We start from the raw sequence: 22076 nt of genomic DNA, 5'->3' as shown, positions 1-22076 counted from the left end.
GGGCCCCTGCACCCACGTGGGAGACCTGGAAGAAGCTCCTGGCTCCTGGCTTCGGATCGGCACAGCTCCGGCCGTTGTGGCCAATTGGCGAGTGAACCATCGGATGGAAGACCTCTCTCTCTGTCTCTAGCTCTCTCTGTGTAACTCTTTCAAATAAATAAATAAATCTTTAAAAAAGTTTCCATTACTTTATTTGATTAGCAATAATTAAGAGCTCAAGAAATTAAAAGATAAGTCAAATTTGGTGCAAAACATTTGGGTAAGAAAAGAAGTCTTTGCATGAAAAGTTCATTGAAATATATACTATGGAAAAACTACACTGATTTCAAAAAATTTTATAGAGAAATTTATCTTTTAATTTCATTTTTTTCAAACTGAAGTACCCTTGTATTTTAAACTTACACAATAGTTTTTTTTAAATTTTTTTTTTTTTGACAGGCAGAGTTAGACAGTGAGAGAGAGAGAGACAGAGAGAAAGGTCTTCCTTTTGCCGTTGGTTCACCCCTCAGTGGCCGCCATGGCTGGCACGCTGCGGCCGGCATACCATGCTAATCCAAAGGCAGGAGCCAGGTGCTTCTCCTGGTCTCCCATGCTGGTGCAGGGCCCAAGCACTTGGGCCATCCTTCACTGCCTTCCCCGGGCCACAGCAGAGAGCTGGCCTGGAAGAGGGGCAACTGGGAAAGAATCCGGCACCCGGACCGGGACTAGAACCCGGTGTGCCGGCACCGCTAGGTGGAGGATTAGCCTATTGAGCCGCGGCGCCGGCACACAGTACTTTTTAAAATCATTTAAAATCAAATCACGGCCTTTTTTTTTTTTTTTAAGATTTACTTATTTATTTGAAGGCAGAGTTACAGAGAGGCAGAGGCAGAGAGGTTTTCCATCACTGATTCGCTCCTCAATTGGCCACAACAGCAGGAGCTGTGCTGATCTGAAGCCAGGAACCAGGAGCTTCCTCTGGGTCTCCCATGTGGGTGCAGGGGCCCAAGGACTTGGGCCATCTTCCACTGTTTTCTCAGGCCACAGCAGAGAGCTGGATTGGAAGTGGAGCAGTCGGGACTCTAACCAGCACCCATATGGGAAGCCAGCACTGCAGAAGGTGGCTCCGTCTGCTACACCACAGTGCCAGCCCCCACTGCTGTTTTTGATGCAGAAGTTCAGCATAGCAGCTAAGATGCTCATGTCCCATATTAGAGTGCACTGGTTTGATACCCGGCTCTGGCGCCTGACTCTTATCTTCCTGCTAATGCGGATCCTGGGAGGCAGCAGTGATAACTCATGTAGTTGGGTCCCCACCACTCACATGGGAGACCTGGACAGAGTTCTGGTCTCCTGGCTTTGTCCTGACCTAGCCTGGGCCTTTGAAACATCAGGGGAGTGAACCAGGGGATGGAATCTCTATCTGCCTCTCAAATTAAAATAATCACAGCTCTTGGGAACAGCACTGTGGCTTAGTAGACTAAGCCTCTGACTGTAGTGCTGGCATCCCATATGGGCGCCAGTGTCTTGGCTGCTTCTCTTGCGGTCCAGCTCTCTGCTTTGGCCTGGGAGAGCAGTAGAAGATGGCTCAAGTTCTTGGGCCCCTGCACTCACATGGGAGACCAGGAGGAAGCTCCTGGATCCTGACTTCACATTGGCACAGCTCCAAGCAATTGTGGTCATTTGGGGAGTGAACCAGCAGATGGAAGACTTTCTCCCTGTCTGTCTGTCTCTCTCTCTCTCTGAAACTCTACCTCTCAAATAAATAAATAATCACATCTCTTTTATTCAGTAGATACAGGAGCTTAAAAGGCTGTGCAAAGCTTCAACATATTTGCAAAATATTTTCGTCCTTGTTTCTAACAAACAGAATACTAGAAGAAGAGATAAATCCAGTGTTGCCCTTTTGACGCTTTGATGATGATGGCATGGAATCAGAGCATTCGAGCTGGGAGGAAGCCTAAATATCAGTTCCATTTTATTATTTTAATAAACAGAAACCTGAGAAATCGAGAGGGAAATTACTTGTTCCTTAAGGACCAGGCTGGAGCTAAAGCTCCGTTAACACATTTAAATCCAAAATGGATGCCCTGTGTATCCGCTACCCATTTTGAACAGTACAAATGCCAGATAACCGCCAGTCTGTCCTCCCAAACATTTGCAGATGAGGGAGGACATTCACACTTTTATGCATTCACGTTTTCTTGAGTGGGAATAGCGATCAAGCCATGGTCTGGTGTGCATTCTAGAATATTCACACTAAGGATATTAGACTTTGCGTGAAAACAGCCGGCCCACAGGGCTGAGGGACTTGCCATTTGTGTCTGATGGCAGCTTTAGGAGCCTGGGGAAGGGAGGCGGTGACATCATTCCTGGCCTTATCCCGAAGTTCATTGTCACTTTGGATAGCAGAACTTACAACAAAGACTATACAGCCACGTGTTGCTCTCTCCCAACCTCTTCCATCCCATTAGATTTTTGTTTTACTTGACCCGTTAATTAAAAACAGGTTCATTATAAAGTAGAAAATTCAGAAAGAAAAATAAATTCTGTCATTAGGGAGTAATCAGGAGCTGTGTTGTAGACAGCAGGTTCAGCTGCAGGTTTCAACGCCAGCGTCACCTATGGAAGTGCTGGTTCGAGTCCCGGCTACGCTGCTTCTGACTCTGCTTCCTGCTCGAGCACCTGGGAAGGCAGTGCATGACGTCCCGAGGGCTTGGCCCCTATGGGAGACCAGGATAGATTCCTGGCTCCTGCCTTCAGCCTGGCCCAGATTTGGCTGTTGTGGCCGTTTGGGGAGTAAACCAGTGGAGGAAAGGTATCTTTCTCTCTGTCTCTCCTCCTCTCTCTCTTGCTCTGCCTTTTGCATAAATAAATAATCTTTTGGGAAAGAGAAGTAACACTGCTTTTACTTTGGGGGCTATCTTTACAGTCTTGGGTGTGAGTGCACATTACATGTGTATGCACACGTTTTTTTAAAAGTCAAAACTGGAGTAACAGTTTCCGTGTTTTAAAATGTTTATTTAATCAGAACTAAATGTTGTTTCATTTCCTTTTAGCATTTTTTATTTTTATTTATTTATTTATTTATTTTTTACAGGCAGAGTGGACAGTGAGAGAGAGACAGAGAGAAAGGTCTTCCTTTACTGTTGGTTCACCCTCCAATGGCCGCCGCGGCCGGCGCACTGCGCTGATCCGATGGCAGGAGCCAGGTGCTTCTCCTGGTCTCCCATGGGGTGCAGGGCCCAAACACTTGGGCCATCCTCCACTGCACTCCCTGGCCACAGCAGAGAGCTGGCCTGGAAGAGGGGCAACCGGGACAGAATCTGGTGCCCCGACCAGGACTAGAACCCGGTGTGCCGGCGCCACAAGGCGGAGGATTAGCCTAGTGAGCCACGGCGCCGGCCTAGCATATTCTTATAATGCATGATTTTAAAACTATACTGCCAGCTGTCTGGTGTCATGGCTAAGGCGATGCTTGCGACACCCACATGCCCTGTCTGAGGGCCTGGGTTCTTGTCCTGATTCCAGCTGCCTGCTAACATACACCCTGGGCAGCAGTAGGGGATGGCGCAGGCAGTGCTCAGGCAGAGCCCAGGTCCTCTCTTCAGCCAGACCCAGTGCTGGGTATTGCAGACATTTGGGACACAAGCCAGCAGACGGGAGATCTGTCTGTCTGTCTGCCTGTCTCTTGTCTCTTGTCTCTTGCCTTGCAAACAAAGTAATTAAAAATTTTTTTTTAAATTTTATAAAAAGCCAGGTTTTTCAAAGACTATTGACATTCAGAATCTGCATGTATTGACAGAAATTCCCTCCTTGACTGCACTATTGCCGTTGTCCTCTACTGCCTTCCCGGGTGCATTAGCAGGGAGCTGGACTGGAAGCAGAGCAGCCGGGACATGAAGCGGAGCCCGTATGGGATGCCGGAGGCTTAATGTAATACGCCACAGCACTGGCCCCCAGCAAATTTTTTAAAAAAGAATAAACAAGACCATATACTAATTAAAGTCGTAAGGTCATATTTTAATCAGGAAAACACAATTGCAGTAGGGAAAAAGAGTCCAGTGTGAACTGAATTCAACTTTGATTTGTCCAGAGGAGATTGGACATTTTGAAGTGATTGTCCATTGTATAATCTTCAATGTGGTATTTTAAAATTGGTGTATTCAATCGCGGTATACTTTTGCCAAAGTTCAAAGATATGAACAGTATATTTGGCTTGTTGCTTGAAATCAAAGAGTACAGCCTTTGATTTATGATACATCCATTCATCTATCAATGGACATTGGGATTTTTTTGGCTATTATAGAGTTGCAATGGACATTCACCAAGCCTCTATGTGGACATATGCTTTCTTTTCTTGGGTAAATATTGAGGAGTGGGATGGCTGGATTCCATGGTAGGTGTAATAATAAATTATTTATTTATTATTTATTATTTCTAGCTTATTTGAAAGGTGGTGATACAGAGACTGAGAGCAATTTCCCATCCACTGGTTCAACTCCTCAAATGTTTGAACAGCCAGGGCTGGATCAGGCCAAATCCAGGAAGCAGGAATTCAATCCAGGTCTCCCTCATGGGGTTGTGGACCCAGGGACTTGAGCCGTCTTCTGCCTCCCAGCGTGCACATTAGCAGGGAGCTGGAATGGAGAGCAGAGTTGGGACCTGAACCCAGCCATTCCAGGAAAGACTGGGAGCCTCCCAGGTGACAGCTTAACCTCTCCGCCAGACACCTGTTCCACATACGACTCTTCAAGTGCCTGTACAGGTCTTCATTTTTACTTTAAAAAGCTTTTATTTATTTGAGAGTTAGAGAAAGAAACAGACAGACATTTCTCATCTGCTCGTTCATTCCCCAAATGCCCACAGTAGCCAGGGCTGGGCTACGTCAAAGCCAGGAACCAGGAGCTCAATCAGAATATGAGCATCCCACAACCTTTTGAGCCACAATCTGCCACCTCCCAGGGTACACATTAGCAGGACACTGGAATCAGGAGCGAAGCTGGGGCTTGAACCCAGGCACTCTGATACCAGATGTGGGCGTCCCAAGTGGTGTCTCAACTACTATGCCAAATGCCTGCCACAAGAGATTCCATATTTTAACAGCACTGCCCTATTATTGGACATCTAAACCCTCTGAGTGTTCACTATTATTGCAAATAGTATAATTCTTTTTTTTTTTTTAATATTTATTTACTTGAAAGGCAGAGTTACAGAGAGAGAGGAATAGACAGAGAGAGAGGGCTTCCATCTGCTGGTTCACTCCCCAAATGGCCACAATGGCCAGAGCTGGGTCGAGCTGAAGCCAGGAGCCAGGAGCTTCTCCTGGATCACCCACATGGGTGCAGGAGCCCAAGTACTTGGGCCATCTTCTACTGCTTTCCCAGGCCATAGCCGGGAGCTTGATCAGAGGAGGAGCAGCCAGGACAAGAACCCCGTGCCCATATGGGATGCTGGTGCTGCAGGCAGATGCTTAACCCACTATGCCACAGCACCGGCCCCGCAAATGATCTAATTCTTTTATGGCTTAGGAATGTGGTTATAAATATTCAAGTAAAAACAAACAAGAAAACAAGTGGAAAAGTATTGTAAATGGAACCCAGAATTAAAGAGTGTGTGCTTAGGGGCCGGTGCTGTGGCAAATAGGAAAAGCTGCTGCCTGGGACAACAGCATCCCATATGGGCACAGGTTAAAGTCCTGGCTGCTCCACTTCCCATCCTGCTCCCTGCTATGGCCTGGGACAGCAGTAGAGGATGATCCAAGTGTCTGGGCCTCTGCACCCACATGGGAGACCCAGAGAGGCTCCTGGCTTTGGTCTGGACCAGTCCTGGCCATTTCTGCCAACCCAGGGGAGTGAACTAGAGGATGGAAGATTCTCTGTCTCTCTGTAACTCTTTCAAATAAATAAATAAATTTTTTATAGAGTGTGTGTAGATAATTTTGAGTTTGTCAGGGCTTGCAAAGCAAATATTTTGTGTCCTCTGCTGGGAAGTACAGCAGCATGAATCTTTAATGGAACCGTGTTTTGTTTTGTTTTGTTTTTGGACAGGCAGAGTTAGACAGTGGAGAGAGAGACAGAGAGATAGGCCTTCCTTCTGTTGGTTCACCCCCCCAAATGGCCGCCATGATCCGAAGCCAGGAGCCAGGTGCTTCCTCCCGGTCTCCCATGCGGGTGTAGGGCCCAAGGACTTGGGCCATCCTCCACTGCCTTCCTGGGCCACAGCAGAGAGCTGGACTGGAAGAGGAGCAACTGGGACAGAACCAGTGCCCCAACCAGGACTAGAACCTGTGGTGCCAGCGCCGCAGGTGGAGGATTAGCCAAGTGAGCTGCAGCGCCGGCCCTATTTTTTTATTTGACTTTGGAGTTTACCTTGCAGCCAATGGAAGCTCTGCTATTTTGCTGTCACAGTTTGGGACCATGATTTCATCACATTCCCTATGAGGCAATTGCAAGAAACTTGAGTGTGGTCTTTTATTTCTGGGAGCTGTAGTTAGCCATCTGGTAGACTTTACAGCAATTTGTTAAATTAAAAAAAATCTTAAAATGTAACATTTTACTTATCTCCCTCTCATTTTTCTGTGTCCTGCATGAGTGTATGGTGACACACAGATCTATACAGTGACAACTGTAGAAGTGACACAAAATGTTTACAGAATGCTAAGAAAATGCTTGAGGGCTGGCGCTGTGGCATAGCAGGCAAAGCCGCCGCCTGCAGTGCCGGCCTCCCACATGGGCGCTGGTTGGAGTCCCGGCTGCGCCACTTCCAATCCAGCTCTCTGCTATAGACTGGGAAAGCAGTAGAAGATGGCCCAAGTCCTTGGGCTCCTGCACTCGTGTGGGAGACCACGAGGCAGCTCCTGGCTCCTGGCTTCGGACCAGTGCAGCTCCAGCCGTTGCGGCCATCTGGGGAGTGAACCAGCAGTTGAAAGATCTGTCTCTCTCTCTGCCTCTTTCTGCCTCTGCCTCTCTGTAACTCTGTCTTTCAAATAAATAAATACATCTTAAAAAAAAAAAAAAAAGAAAGAAAATGCTTGAGGGAAAAATGCCATGCAAAAAACAACAAAGACAACAACCCAAAAAAACCCCAAAACCTAATTTATTCACAGATGCCAAAGCTGCGTTTTTTTTCTGTGCTATGTTTAGGGTCCTCTTCTAATAAAACAAAAGTTGTGTTTAGCCAACAGATTTTTAAACAGCAGGGACAAGCTTATTATTTACAGTTTTGGTATCTTTCGCTCATTTACATAAATACCCCAGAAACCAGCAGTTTAAAACCAATAAAAGCCAAGGCCCTCCATCAAGTGCAAACGAAGTTTCATAACCACGAGTTCGATTGTTGGACTGAAAAATAAAGTATGTACGCGGTTCTGGAGGGGTTTTTCTGGAAGTGTAGAGTCATATTTTAAACTTAGCACTTCCCTTGGAAGTAGCAAGGTGATCAGAATACTTACACGTTTATGCAGAGTGCTTCATCTCTGAAACTCTCCCCACGGTGGCCCATCTATCTTTTCTGCTTCCCCAAGGAGCAGCTCTTATTTGCTGCTGGTTTTTCTAGTTAGAAACTTGAAAGAGTTGTGACCAGATGCAGGGTGGGAGGGGGAGAGGGGAGGGGGGAGGGAGGCCTGTGGACTTAGGCTTCTCACCTTAGTGTTCTGTGGTCATTTGGGGTGTGATCTTAACAGAATGTCCCTGCCTCATGTTTGCTGAACGCCTTACTAAAGCAATCGTATAAATAGTAGCTCAGGGGCCGGTGCTGTGGTGCAGTGTATCAAGCCTCTGCCTGTGGCTCCGGCATCCCATGTGGGTGCTGGTTCATGTCCTGACTGCTCCTCTTCCAATCCAGCTCCCTGCTAATGAGCCTGGGAAAGCATTGGAAGATGGCCCAAGTCATTGGGCCCCTGCACCCTCATGGGAGACCTGGAAGGAGCTCCTGGCTCCTGGCTTTGGGTCGGTTCAGCTCCAGCTGTTGAGGTCATTTGGGGAGTGAACCAACAGATGGAAGACCTCTCTCTCTCTGTGTGTCCTTGTCTCTGTCTGTAACTCTGCCTCTCAAATAAATAAATAAAAATCTTTTTTAAAAAAAATAGTAGCTCAGCCTGCCTCAGGCTCTTAGGTATAGTGCTGACCTTCCCGTGACACACCTTGGGGAAGGAAGGAGACGTATAAAACGTGTGGAAGAACCACAGCACCTTCTACATGCCCTCACAATGATCCCACCAAGCTCCTTCTGGGAGGAAAGCAAAGCCTAATTCTCACCCCTTCCCCCAATCTCCACCCTCACATGATCAGATTTACCATGATTAGTAGCAACACCTTGAAGGGATTGAACACATTTGTTATGCACACCGAAGTCAAAGCAACAGCAAAATAAAACTAATGAGAATTTACATTTTTGGAAAAAATAATTCACGTATGCTTGAGAAATTCTGAAAGAAAAACATTTAAATGTTACAATACTTGTTACCTTCCCCACACGGACAGTGTTGGGAATTAAGGAGACAATAAATGCAAAGTGCTTTGAGGTCTTTACAAGAAAGGTGCCAGATGAACACAAATGATTATTAATTGTTAAAGCCATCAGATGGTTACTAATCTACTACTTATCACAAAATACATATTGTTATACGTGAAAAATAGAATGCTTGCAATTCTTAGGGTGCCATTGCTGAAATAGTGCTCCCCAAATTCCTCTCTGGTTATTCCACATTTTGTGGTTGGAAGCCCATTCTTAACCCTTCTAGGGTTTCTTGACCTCCTATCCGTCTCTCAGAACCACGGACCGTGACTTCTAAACTCTCCTGCGCCTTCTGTCTTGGGTTTTCCATTGTGGTCTTACGCATCCATCGCCATAGAATTCCATTCTCACCGTTTTTTCTTCTCCGGATTTCTTCGATCACATAATTATGACGTCTTGTGATGCTGTCACCTGTACAAGTTTATTTCCTTTGCAGGACGTGTGTGCAAATTTCTATATTTTATGCAACGTCCTAGGGACTCTTAGAAAGGAGTAAAGAACCCTTATGTTCTGTGGCGGGCGACGCTGAGCCTTCCACTTCGCGTGCTTGCTAGAAGTTGTGGTAAAAGAGAGCAAGTCAAAAACTTCTTTTCACTTAGCCGGAGCCACAGGGTGATTTTTTCTTATACATACAATAAGGATAGCAGTATCCACACACCTGGAGTTGTTGGAAAGCTGCAATCAAATAGCAATGAGAAAGCCCGTAGTGCAGTACATACCTAGCCCCTGGTAAATGTTCGATAAACGGGAAACATAAGCATATAGCAGACTGGCAAGTAAGACAGCACAGGTTCCTGCCACTTAATCTTATCTAACTTCTTTAAGGTTCGTATCGCTTCGGCAATGAATTAAGGGAGACAATTGCCGGACAAAGTTATTCTAACTGGTTAGTACAGTTTGCTTCTCCAACCATTGCAAACATTCCACATTAAACCATGGGCCATTCATTGTTCGCTCACGATTGGACAGCTCTGCTCTCTGCTTAACTTACACATCCTTTCCCCAGAATCCTCTTACCCACCCAGATTCCGTTTCCTGTTTGGGATCGCAGCAGCTTGGTTCATTCTGACAGTTTCATGCGCTGTCCAGGGATAAGTGATTCCTTTCTCAAGCTTAGCTTAGCTGGCCAGTCGCACGGTATCTCTGTAACACACGTGTGTTAAAAGATAACGGACTATGCTTCTTCTCAGATGCTCTGTAATTAAAACATTTCACTAATTTAATCTGGTCCTCTGGCTTCTTCCCCTTAATTACTTGAAGTGGCTGTTTTATTAGACCCATTTTTCGCCTTTCCCTCTGAAGCCGTGGGTAGGATTTTAGCTAGATAATCTTATAAGGCCCAGAACTTGAAAACAGGCATTCTGTGGGGGTATGTTAATGATGAGGCAAAGAAGCAACTGGCCATTGTTTGAGAAACCAAGCACGTGGGTTTAAATTTTTTTTTTAAAAAGCCATCCAGGAGAGCAAACTCCCGTGGCCACTGCCAGCAGCTTCAGGCTCTACGGTGCTAATCAAAATTCACACACGAAACTTCCCTGATGGATTTACCAGTTTTGTCCTGTTCAGCGGGCGTTTGCGCCACGTGAATGGTCTACTGCTGTGCCGAACAAAACGGAGACAGTTTTCTTTTAAAGTCCAGAGCAGATGAGAGCCAGAAGGAGACAGAGGGTTCCATTGACTCCCAGGACACGACTGTGCCAGTGAACTAATGAGTCTCTTGGACCTTATGTTGCTCTGGCTGCCACCAAGGCATGGCTCTAATGGGCAAGGAGGGCTTCCTATCCGTCAAGTGTCTGGACAATGGGCCCCTCGTCCGGCTCGGAGAGAGCTGGCCAGAAAAAGAGGTCATTGTGCTACCTCGCGCAGGCAGGCAACCTGGCTAATTAATGTATTTCCAACTATAGCAAAACAAACGCTGACACACACACAAATGGTAATTTGCTTGCAGAAACTCTTAGCCGGTGGCTGAGGCACAGTTTAAAAAGAAAATCACTGAAATTCCATAGGTTTAAAGAAAAAACACCCATACGTCCCCCACCCCACCCCCCGACACACTCATATATTTTTGTAGACACAAAGGCAATTCTTTAAAACGATGTGTTTTGGGGGGGTCACACCTTGAGTATTTCAACCTCCAGTAAAGCTGGCTGATGTAGAAATATTTGGGGGCAGTTATGAAGTGCACGCTGAGAGTGTTAGCATTGCTGATCTTTAACAATTTGCCCTGTGAAAGGTACAGTTGAATTCCGCATGTAAAAATCCTACCGCTGTATTAAACAGAGAACTAGGGGATTCAAGTGTTTATTCAAGCGAGGAGGCTCTGAGTTACAAAGGATCGCGAACGAAGAGCGGATACTGCCACCTAGATAGATTCTGACGCTTGTGAACCGGGCGTCGGCTTATTCCACTTTTTCGAATGTGGCAACAACAGCAAACAATAGTGGCTGGGTACAATGAACGAGAAAGCATCACTTTAAAAATTCATGTAAATGTAATTTCCTTGGGGAAAAAAGATATTTGGGTTTTGCCAAATAGCAATGATTATGCTTTCATTCAATTTTTAAAATGCAGAAGATAGATTCCTACTAGAAACAGGAGAAAACTTCGTAAGCCACAAAGAACAAAAGTTCCACCATCCCGAAGCTTATAAAGAGGATCTAGAAGTTAGGATGGTAACTTTTTTCCTTTATCGGGTTCTTTTTTTTTTCCTAAAGTTTGAGAAAAGGAAGGGATGGTTTAACACTTTCAAGTGAAAGGGCCAGCCTGTTTTGGTTTAATAAATAAAATAGGATCACTTAATAAAGAATTTCTTACAAAAAGAATTATCTTACAATCTGTCCTGAGTCACCTCTTTGCAAACAAAGCCAACTAATCCCCCCCCCCCCAACACACACACACTCAATTTTATTTTTCCCAGCGAAAAGAACATCTCCCTTCTTTGCTCCAGGCTGGGATCCAAAGTCGGAAGGTCTCGCTCATCTGTCAGGCTTGCGGCAGCTCTTCCTTAAATCTCATTTTGTTTTCCTCTGTCACTCCTAGAATGTTTTCGATGTCCCTGATGAGGGTCTGTAAATGAACGGTGAAACAATATGCGTTACTTAAGGATCGGTGACAGCCTCCTCCTCCATCCATGGGCTCCTTTGTGGAGTTGGTGTGGTCTAGACCAGTTCGGCTCAAGTATGGCGCGCATGGACCCCAGCTGGAGCCCAACCACAAATTACTGGTTACCTGCCTCACCGAGACGAGTGAGAATTTGGAAGCCTTTCTAGAATTTTTGTCTACCCAGCCTACTAATGAAAATACTGGGCTTCTATGTTCTATGCGTTTAAGAGTTGTTTGATCCATTGAGAAGCAACGAAAGTCCAAGCTGGGAATCAGATTCAGATCTCACTGGTCAATGCCAAGTGGTCATCTCTATTCAGCCAGGGTCTCACAATCTCCCATGCAGAGCCTCTTCCTGCATTCCAGAGGTTGGAGGTGGCTACTCAGCCACCTACGGCTCCAACATCTTTCAAGGCCATTGGGAGGCTTCGAAAGGCCAGCGGTTAAAAAATCCGCCCCACTATGGAGACACAGGGTAAGGCAAGCCCACGTATCTGCTGGGATTTTCTTCTGCTGCTTTGCAACACACATGAGCCTCGGGCTCTGGAGACCGGAGCTCTGCAGGCATCAGGCATCACTAGCCAGACACCCGCTTTGTCTGAAACACAGGGAGACTGTGTTCACGGCGCTTCAGAGTGACAGTCTCTGCTTTGGTTTCATGGAGCTGTTTCCCCCTCACCTCCAGCACCAGGGAGCTCAGCTGTCTTCCAAGCTGGGGGTTGAATGCAGCAGCTAGTTAAACAAGTCTACTCTATTTCAAAGAGAAAGTTTCAAACTATTTAAATTTAACTAACGGGTTCAGTGGGAACCTTACCACATTGACCCTGCACAGGGTAAAATATGAACTGCTTACAAAAAACAAAAACACACAAACACACACACACACACACACAAAAACACAAGAAGATGGTTTAGCACTTGTTTACAATACAGCATGAGGTATTTTCAGCCCTTGTAAAGAAATTAACCAGGATCGTTAGTTAATTAACACCTCACCTTAAAATTGGTCTCGCCTTGCATATTAGGTGCTGATATTTCTTGATGGATGATGAAGAGATGGCGAGCAAAGGTCGTGAGGACCCCCTGGAGATCCACGCCGATTGTTCTGTTAATGATATCCAAACAAATGAGTTTACCCACGATTCCCCTCACTTGCTTAAAAACAATCACCCTCGCCTTTGTGCCTGTCTGCTGATGGAATTTAATGAGTATTTTCAATCTCACAAGGTGGCAATCTTCAGGGAGATATGAAAGATGAGGCTCCATTTTAACTTGTCAACAAAAAGGATTTGCGTAATAAATATTTTTTATTAATCAACTTAGCAGAAATCTGCAATAGGTTCAGTCGTTTCCAGCAAAAGGCTACTATTGAGCTAGCACACGTGTAGAATTGTTTAATCAGGCAGACGGCTGTTGCTAAGTGCCGTTCAGGCCCAACAATTTCCTCGTCTTTGGTGATACCTGCATCCCGGTGTTCTGGATACTGGGGCTCATTTGCTGTCTCCTGAGCACAGATGATTCCTGCTGCGTGGGGAGTGGCCCACGTGAGTCCTAGAGCAGTCGTCTTTAAAAAGCTTGGACACCATTCTTCAGAAGATTCTTAGGGGCCGGGGTTGAGACGCAGTGGGTTAAGCCGCTGATGGGGGACAATAGAATGTCATATTGGAGTGCTGGCTGCTCTGCTTCTGATCCAGCTTCCTGCTAATGCTTCTAGGGGGCAGCAGGTTATGGTCCAAGCATCCGAGTTCCTGCCACTCACTTGGGAGATCTGGCTGGAGCGCCTGGCTCCTGACGCCAGCCTGGCCCAGCCCTGGCTATTGGGGGCATTTGAGCAATGATATCAGAGGATGGAAAATCTCTCGCTTCCTCTCTCTCTCTCTCCCTCTTTCTCTCACTCTCAAATAAATAAATAAATAAATCTTAATAAAAAAAAGAGTTTCAGAAACAGCTCATCAACTTTCCTGTAGCATTTGACTGTGGCCAGAGAAACAACTAGATGTGAGTTTGAACTTGGCAACACAACTTCAGGGAATTAAAAAAAAAAATAGATGAACTGGTTAATGTTCTAAACAATTGTTCTGTCCAGAGAGGGGGAACCTAAAGAGACGTTCTTTAAGGCAACTGCAAAAAAAAAAAAAAAAAAAAAAAAAAAAAAAAAAAAAGAGATTACTTCTTTCCCAGTTGTTATCTTCAAGTCTAAGGCTTAGACCTTTTAGCCTCAAGGGCTTTGCTCTTGGGGTCAGGCTGGGACCAAAGCTCCCCAGCCTTATCTTTAGGGGAAAGCAGGGCTTGGTCATTGCCATTGACTGGGTGCAGTTGCTTAAGCTCTCTGGTCTTCCACTCCTTTTTTCTGAAATGAAGGAATTGGACTTAGGTCAGTGCTTCGGAACTCTTTGAGTTTCATTTCCGAAAATCCAAGGATGGCCCCCCCTTTAGAACCGCTGACGTTGATCTTCGTTCGTTTAAGAAAATAAATAAGAGCCAAAGCCAATGTCAGGGACAGTGCTCTAAAAAACTGATCTGCATTTCATATTGCCTTGGGGTCAGTGTGTATTAGACCCTGAGTCCTTCTTTATTTATTTTTTTTAAGAAAGATTTTTCTTTATTTGAGAGCTGGAGAGACAGAGAAAGAGCTGTGGAAGAGAGACGGGCAGGACCCCCATGTACTGGTTTACTTCTCAAATGCCTGCGAGCCTGTGACCCCATCCTGGCTTCCTAGTGAGTGGTGGAGCCATAGCCTGCTGCCTCCACTGTGCACGTTAGCAGGGAGCTGGAGTCAGGAGCAGAAGCAGGCTTTGAGCCCAGGCATTGCTACACAGGATACGGACATCCAAATCAACAGTTTCACCACGGAGGTGGTCTCCAGGCACCCAGCTCCCGGGTCCTGCGTTTGGCCTGCCTGCCTGCTCCTTTTCCATCACCTGAATGGAGCTGGCTCCTCCCAGCCACACCCCCTGAGCACGAAGCTTCGTTCAGTCCCAGCCTTGGCCTGCCTTGCCCTTTGCTGTTCACCTTGCATTTTGGCTGGTGACAGAGTCCGTCTCTTTGCATTCGGATCTCTGATTCTTGTACTTCGCCAACATATTTGTTTGAGTGCCTGAGCTTAGATGTACAAGGGGTCTTCAGAAATGTTTATGGAAAATGCATATTATGAGAAAAAACTATGCATGGATTTAAATAATCTTTCAAAAGATTTATTTATTTATTTGACAGGCAGAGTGACAGTGAGTAGGGGTGGGGGGAGAGATATCTTTCACCCACTGGCCCACTCCCCAGATGGCTGCAGCAGCCAGGACTGGGCCAGGTTAGGCCAGGAGCCAGGAACTCCATCCTGATCTCTCATGTTGGCGGCAGGGGGCTCTGGTGCTTGGGTTGTCTTCTGCCACTTTCCCAGGTGCATTAGCAGGAAGATGGACAGGAAGAACAGCCGGGACTCACAGGGGGTGCTGGCATTGCAAGGGGCAGCTTAACCCGATGCACCACAAGGCAGGTCCTAAGATTTAAAAAAGAAGTTTGCCCCAAACCTGCCATTTCAGTTTGCCACATTTTGAAGTCCCCTTGCATACTTGGATATTGAATCTTTAATCCTTAGTGAGACCCACACTCTGGAAAACGCAAATTTCATATGAGTTTGCCGACTTCAAACGCAGTTGGCTGGTTGTTTTGCCTCGTCCCAGTAAGCCGTCGGGTGGCCCGTGTCCTGGACAGAGCTGGCACGACGCTGCCATGCTTGGGGAGCGTGGAATGCCAGGTATTTCATCTCTGCCTTCCAACTGCCCATGAGCGGCTGCTGTGTGTCCCTGGCTTACGGGCAGCTGACATGTCAGACTATAATTGCCTGATTCCTGTACAAGTCCATAGAAAATTCACATGGAAAATTTGGTCCCATTCTCCCATGAACATTTTGAAGCCCCGTCGTGTGTCCAGTCCACTGCCACATCAGCTTCTTGAGGGCCAGGATTTTCCTGTTTGGATCAGTGCAGAACTGTCCCTGGCACAGGTGATTAAATGCTTCCAGCTTTTTCTGGTAGGTAAGTCTAGGGCTCAGGGCAGGGAGGGAGCTGAGGGGCGGACATCCCCGGGAAGCAAAGGGCAGCTCCCTCCCTGCACATGCCCAGAGCTGCCCTTGGCTCTGTGGTCCTTCTGATTGGGAACCCCTGGGGGAAAGAAGATGAACTCGTGCCTGCTGGTGCTGATGGACGGAGGCCTCGTTTCCAGTGCTGTTGTGGGAGTGGAACACAAGGGTGGCGCGGGTCCCTAATGAAGACACTCTCTTAACAAGACTCAGTAAATTTCTGTAGGTTTCTGGGGTCCTGGGAAGAGGCTGGGGCTGGAGGGAGGACTCAAACAGCCAGCTTCTCTTCTTCCCCGGTGGAGGGAGGCATTAAGGGCGCAGTGCTGGATCGGAGTGGCGCCACACTCCACCTCCCAAGGGGAAGGAAGTCAAAACACCTGCCCAAGTTCAGAAGGATCGGAGAGGGCATCCCTGTGCTAACGGTGCTGTCGTCACTGATAGTGCCTTGGTAAAACAAAGGACTATATTCTGCATAGAGGAGCCGAGGTCTGTTGGATGGTTTGCTTGACTTCATGAGGCCCCTTTCTGGACCAAGAGACTGCCCAGTGACCATGGCGGAGAGAACTGAGGCTGCGCAGGACACCATGCTGAGTAGGGGAATTGGCTGGCTCTTGGGTAATTCCTACGTGACCAGGTCTGTGTGTATGAGTGTGAGGTCATGAGGTCTATACTGCTGTAGACGTTAGAAGGGAGAGGAACAGCCGGCGCCGCGGCTCACTAGGCTAATCCTCCACCTTGCGGCGCCAGCACACCGGGTTCTAGTCCCGGTTGGGGCGCCGGATTCTGTCCCGGTTGCCCCTCTTCCAGGCCAGCTCTCTGCTGTGGCCCGGGAGTGCAGTGGAGGATGGCCCAGGTCCTTGGGCCCTGCACCCCATGGGAGACCAGGAGAAGTACCTGGCTCCTGCCATCGGATCAGCGCGGTGCGCCGGCCACAGCGCGCTGGCCGCGGCGGCCATTGGAGGGTGAACCAACGGCAAAGGAAGACCTTTCTCTCTGTCTCTCTCTCTCACTGTCCACTCTGCCTGTCAAAAAAAAAAAAAAAAAAAAAAAAAAAAAAAAAAAAAAAAAAAAAGAAGGGAGAGGAACAGAGGGCAGAGGCACTTTCCCTGGTTAAGATGAACCGAAGGGACCAGTGAGTGCACAGTAGGAAACCACGTAAGAGAGCCCTCAGAGCTGTGACTCTGATTCTGAGTCTGAGCGGGGGAGACAGGTTTGCCAGCCCTGCACAACAGCCAGCCTGTGCCGGACCTCAGAAGGCCTTTTTTTTTTGGGGGGGGGGGACGTTCTCCCAAGACACAGCAGCACTTTTCTAAGCTGCCAGAATGACAGGTGCCTTTGTGGTCGGGACATCTGAATCGGGTCCCTGCCAATCAGGTTGGCTGTGTCGTGTGTGGGTCTGGGTTGGCACATAGCGTGTTGTTAACGCTAAACTCTTTCCCCGTCAGTGCTGGATGATATGACACGTCAACTACATTTACAAACTCCCATGGGCACATCTAAAGTCATCTGTGTGATAATCGAAAATGAATCTTGATGTGAATGGAAGGGGAGAGGGAGTGGGAAAGGGGAGGGTTGCGGGTGGGAGGGATGGTATGGGGGGGAAGCCATTGTAACCCATGAGTCGTACTTTGGAAATTTATATTCATTAAATAAAAGATAAAAAAAAATAAAGTCATCTGTGTGAAATACCTGAAGATCTAAATCAAACCAGATAGGCTTCCAAGAAGCCAGCATGCTAAGACCCAGGAGAAGCGCCTTTGTTGTTGTTGATTGTTCTAGTCTGTCTTCTTAGCTTATTCTATCTCATGGACACCTTTCATACTCACAGCATTCCCAGCTTGTCTCTCTTCAGGTGCTCATATAATATAAAAATAGTTCCTTGTCTGTCCTGTGAAATAGAAGCAGAAATAGTGTATTACCTTGGAAACCAAGGGAAAAAAGAGGTGACTCCACAAAGACCACGAAAACGGATTTGAGTCGCCATCTCGAGCAACCTTCGCGTATTGTCAGGAGGACATTGGGAAAGGCTGCCTCCGGCGTGTGCAGCAGGTGCGCAGTGGGACAGCGCTCGGAGGGACTCTCAGAACCCCTGCGTCAGGCTCATCTGAGTGCCTGTGGACCAGGCACTTCCGTGGGCGTCAGCCAGCTCAGAGTCCTGGGAAGGGAACGTGCCCTTTAGCTCATGGCCTGGGTGAGTCTCTTCCACGTCAGAATCGGAAAGCTGCTGTTTTTTTTTTTTCTTTATATTTATTTATTTATTTGAAAGGGTTACAGAGAGGCAGAGAGAGAGAGAGAGAGATCTTCCATCCGCTGATTCACTCCCCAGATGGCTGCAATGGTCGGAGCTGAGCCAATCCGAAGCCAGGAGCCAGGAGCTTCTTTCGGGTCTCCCACGTGGGTGCAGGGGTCCAAGGACTTGGGCCATCTTCCACTGCTTTCCCAGGCCATAGCAGAGAGCTGGATCAGAAGTGGAGCAGCCGGGACTCAAACCAGCGCCCATATGGGATGCTGGCACTGCAGGCGGCGGCTTTTCCCGCTACACCACAGCGCCGGCCCTGGAAAGCTGCTGTTGTAAGTCCAAGGGGTAAAAAGACAGGGAAGCAATTTGTTTCCATTGCACATCAGTGGAAAACTGTGTGTTCTCTATAGCTCACCCCACTACCTTGTCAGCTTCATTTTATGAGAGGCAGGATACAATTCTGTGAGGTGCAGGCAACTGGTGGACGCAGTCCATCCAGGCTGATACAGGTGGTTCCCCTCCTTAGCTCCCCTTGTAGAAAACGTGTCTTCTCTCCACCGGCTTCAAGATCCCTTATCTGTGAAGATGTCTGCTTTTGGATTCTCTTCTGAGCAGATTATAACATCTGCCCATCTGCCCAGTTCTCTCTTTGTTCAATAAAGTCTTTATTACATGGGGCTTTTTTTTTTTAAGTTTATCTATTTGTAAGGCAGAGTGACAGAGAGAAGGAGACACACACACACACACACACACACACACAGGGAGAGAGCTTCTATCAGCTGTTCACTTCCCAAATGGCCACAACTGCCAGGGCTGGACCAAGCTGTACTCCATCTTGGTCTCCTGCTTTGGTGGCAGGGGCCCGAGTACCTCCCAGAATACACATTAGCTGGAAGGGAGAATGGAAAGGAGAGCTGGGGCTTAAACTTGGGCATTTGGATATGAGATGTGGGCATGCCCAGTGGGGGCTTTATTTATTTATTTTTATTTTTAAGATTTATTTACTTATTTCGAAGGCAGAGTGACAGAGAAAGAAGAGATCTTCCACCTGCTGGTTCACCCCTCAAATGCTTGCGACAGCTAGGGGTAAGCTAGGCTAAAGACAGGAGCCAGGAACTCCATCCGGGTCTCCCGTGTGGGTGGCAGGAACTGAAGTCCTTGGGCCGTCATATGCTTCCTCCTGGGTGCCTTGGCAGGAAGCTGGATCAGAGGCACAGAGTAGCTGGCCCTTGAGCCAGGCCCCCTGCCGTGGACGCAGGCGTCCCAAGCTGTGGCTACCCCACAGTGCCACCTGCCTGCCCCACTGAATTTCTTGTTGCCTGGAGCTGCTCTTCCTCCACAGACAGGCGTCCAGCGGTGACTTAAATGGCACCTGTGCACAGGTGGGGGCTTCTCCCCTTTGATCACCCTCGCTCCAGGGTTTTGGCGATCAAGTCCCGAACAACTTGAGAGTTCTGAACTCCAGGCTCCACCTCCTCAGCCCGGTAAGACTATGGGTTCTGCTCAGATCTATCGCCCAACATGGCATGGGAATGTCTGCAAAGCGAAACCTGGGCTGAACGTGGCACCTGTCTTCCACGTCTGTTCTCCCACGGCCTGTCGTTCCTCCAGCATGCCTTGTTTTGGTTGCTCTCCAATGCTTTCAGACTCTTGTTTCGTACTCCTTTGTCCAGCTTTCACAATAGCTGTTGATGAGAGCATTAGGGGGCTTCACGCTGAGAAGGAGAGGTCTAGGGTTGGCAGGAGATTTATGACTCTCCACGAAATGTGACCTGGAATCTCCTTAGCTTCCATCCAGAGAGAAGTATAGGAGTGAAAGACTCACCCAGAGTTGGTTTTCCTTAATACCACAAAAAAAAAAAAAAAAAAAAAACTCAGTATTGGATGTCACATGTGAGAGACGTGAACATCTACACGTAGGCAGCTCATCGGAGTGAACCCCACGTTGGCTTCGTGTCCGCCAGGTAGGTCCAACCTTGCTGCTGTGTTCCTGGCTGCTGGAGGCCTACCCGCTGGAGCCTACTCAGGCCTGCTTCCCCAGGTAGTGTCGAAGGTCACAGGGCTCTGTGGCCTCATTCGCCTTCTCCCCCTTCCACCGTGGTGAAGTTTGCTCTTGTACAAGATTCTTCTCAGGCTAGTTATTAGAAGGCACCACGACAGGGGTGGGCACTTGGCGCAATGGCTAAGACTGCACCAATCTTAGAGGTGGGGGGCGGCGCTGTGGCACAGTAGGTTAAGCCTCCGCCTGTGGCTCTGGCATCCCATGTGGGCGCCGGTTCTTGTCCAGGCTGCTCTTCTGAACCAGTTCTCTGCTATGGCCTGGGAAAACAGTAGAAGATGGTTCAAGTATTTGGGCCCCTGCACCCACGTGGAGACCTGGAAGAAGCTCCTGGCTGCTGGCTTCAGATTGGCCCAGTTCCAGCTGTTGCGACTCTTTGGGGAGTGACCCAGCGGATGAAAGACCTGTCTCTCTCTCTGGCTCCCCCTCTGTCTGTAGCTCTGCCTCTCAAATAAATAGATAAAATCTTTTAAAAAATGCCGCTTGGGAAATCTGCCTCCATATCCAAGTGCCTAGCTTTGAGCACTGGCTCTACTCCCAATTCCCAGACCCCAGAGGGTGGTGAAGACCTGAGAAATTGCGTACCGGCCACCCATCTGCTAGATCTGGATTAAGTTCCCAGCTCCCAGCTTTAGGTCCCAGCCCAGCCCAGACCTGGCCATTGTGGGCATTTGGGGAGTGAACCAGCAAATGGGAGTTCTGTGTCTCTCAAACAAATGAAAATAAATAAATAAGAATTTAAAGAGAAAGCACATATCAGCATAATAAATGCTTTTTGCTATATAAACTTGCAAACTGACTTAACCTTTTAAGCTTCAACTTCTTTACTTATAACAATCTAAATAATATCCACCTTTCAAAGTCATTCCTGGAACAAGACAAAATATGTGACAATATCTTACAAGGTGCAAAATGTCATCAGATATTCTAAGTAATTCTGGATGACCCTGGTCTCTCTAGATGGAGCCTGCCTTTCTTGAGCTTGAAAAGCCATGAGTCGAGGCCGGCGCTGTGCTGTAGTGGGCTAAGCCTCCACCTGTGGCGCCGGCATCCCATATGGGCTCCGATTTGAGTCTCGGCTGCTCCTCTTCTGATCTAGCTCTCTGCTATGGCCTGGGAAAGCAGCAGAAGATGGTCCAAGTCCTTGGGCTCCTGCACCCGTGTGGGAGACCTGGAAGAAGCTCCTGGCTCCTGGCTTTGGATCAGCCTAGTTTCAGCTGTTGTGACCATTTAGGGAGTGAACCAGCGCATGGAAGACCTCTCTGTCTCTCCATCTCTCTGTCTACCTCTTAAATAAATAAATAAAATCTTTCTTAAAAAAAAATAAAAGCCATGAAGTAAGAATTTAAAATGAGATTATTTGATCAGCCTCTGGCTCAAACACGAGTGGGCAATTGCTCTAAATGCGCAGTTTTATAAAGGAAGTGAACGAGAGACAAAGGGAACACAGGGTTCTAGAACAGTTCTGAGACCCGAGTGGGCTCTTACCCCGTGAGCTGAGATGTCCCTGCAATTAGGCCTGATTCCGCGCGCTGGCTGGGGCTCTCTGAGACACTGCTCTGGGCTCCTCGGCTTGGGTTTTCTGAGTTTATATCTTGTCCACGATCACCATCGGCCATGTCTGCAGTGGGCCTTAGAGACTGTGCCTTCCTGGGGCCGGCACTGCGCCCTAGCGGGTAAAGGCCTCTGCCTGCAGTGCCAGCCTACCATATGGGTGCCAGTTTGAGTCCCGGCTGCTCTACTTCTCTACTTCCCAGCTCTCTGCTATGGCCTGGGAAAGCAGTGGAGAATGGCCCAAGTCCTTGGGCCCCTGCACCTACATGGGAGACCCGGAGAAAACTTCTGGCTCCTGGCTTCAGGTTGGCTCAGCACTGGCTGCTGTGGCCATTTGGGGAATGAACCTGAGGATGGAAGACCTCTCTCTCTCTCTCTCTCTCTGTCTCTGCCTCTCTGTAACTCTGCCTTTCAAATACATAAATAAATCCAGAGAGAGAAGAGAGAGAGAGACTGTACCTTCCTTAGCAATATTAAACCTTTCTCATCCACTTCCTGCCTGCAGGTGGTTGAGGGTTGTTTGAAGTCCTGGGTGCTGTCAGTCTCTTTTC

The 22076-nt window shown here is 47.8% G+C and overlaps 1 protein-coding gene across 3 annotated transcripts in view; it reads right to left on the bottom strand.

Moving 5' to 3' along the window:
* Positions 1 to 6001: 6001 nt before the first annotated feature.
* IQCH (IQ motif containing H) overlaps positions 6002 to 22076 on the bottom strand; it is a 232755-nt gene continuing 216680 nt past the window's right edge. For all 3 annotated transcript variants that reach the window (XM_008268850.4, XM_051821802.2, XM_051821803.2), the window contains 3 exons: positions 17500 to 17561; positions 12595 to 12703; positions 6002 to 11562 (listed from right to left, as the gene is read on the bottom strand). In XM_008268850.4, the coding sequence (XP_008267072.2) occupies positions 11479 to 11562; positions 12595 to 12703; positions 17500 to 17561 (255 nt within the window). In that variant the 3' untranslated portion in view covers positions 6002 to 11478. The remainder of the gene's footprint in view (positions 11563 to 12594; positions 12704 to 17499; positions 17562 to 22076) is intronic.

Source organism: Oryctolagus cuniculus, chromosome 12, assembly GCF_964237555.1.
Source record: "Oryctolagus cuniculus chromosome 12, mOryCun1.1, whole genome shotgun sequence".
NCBI lineage: Eukaryota > Metazoa > Chordata > Mammalia > Lagomorpha > Leporidae > Oryctolagus > Oryctolagus cuniculus.
Note: the sequence above shows the minus strand (reverse complement) of the source record. Positions and strands in the feature narration are given on the sequence as shown.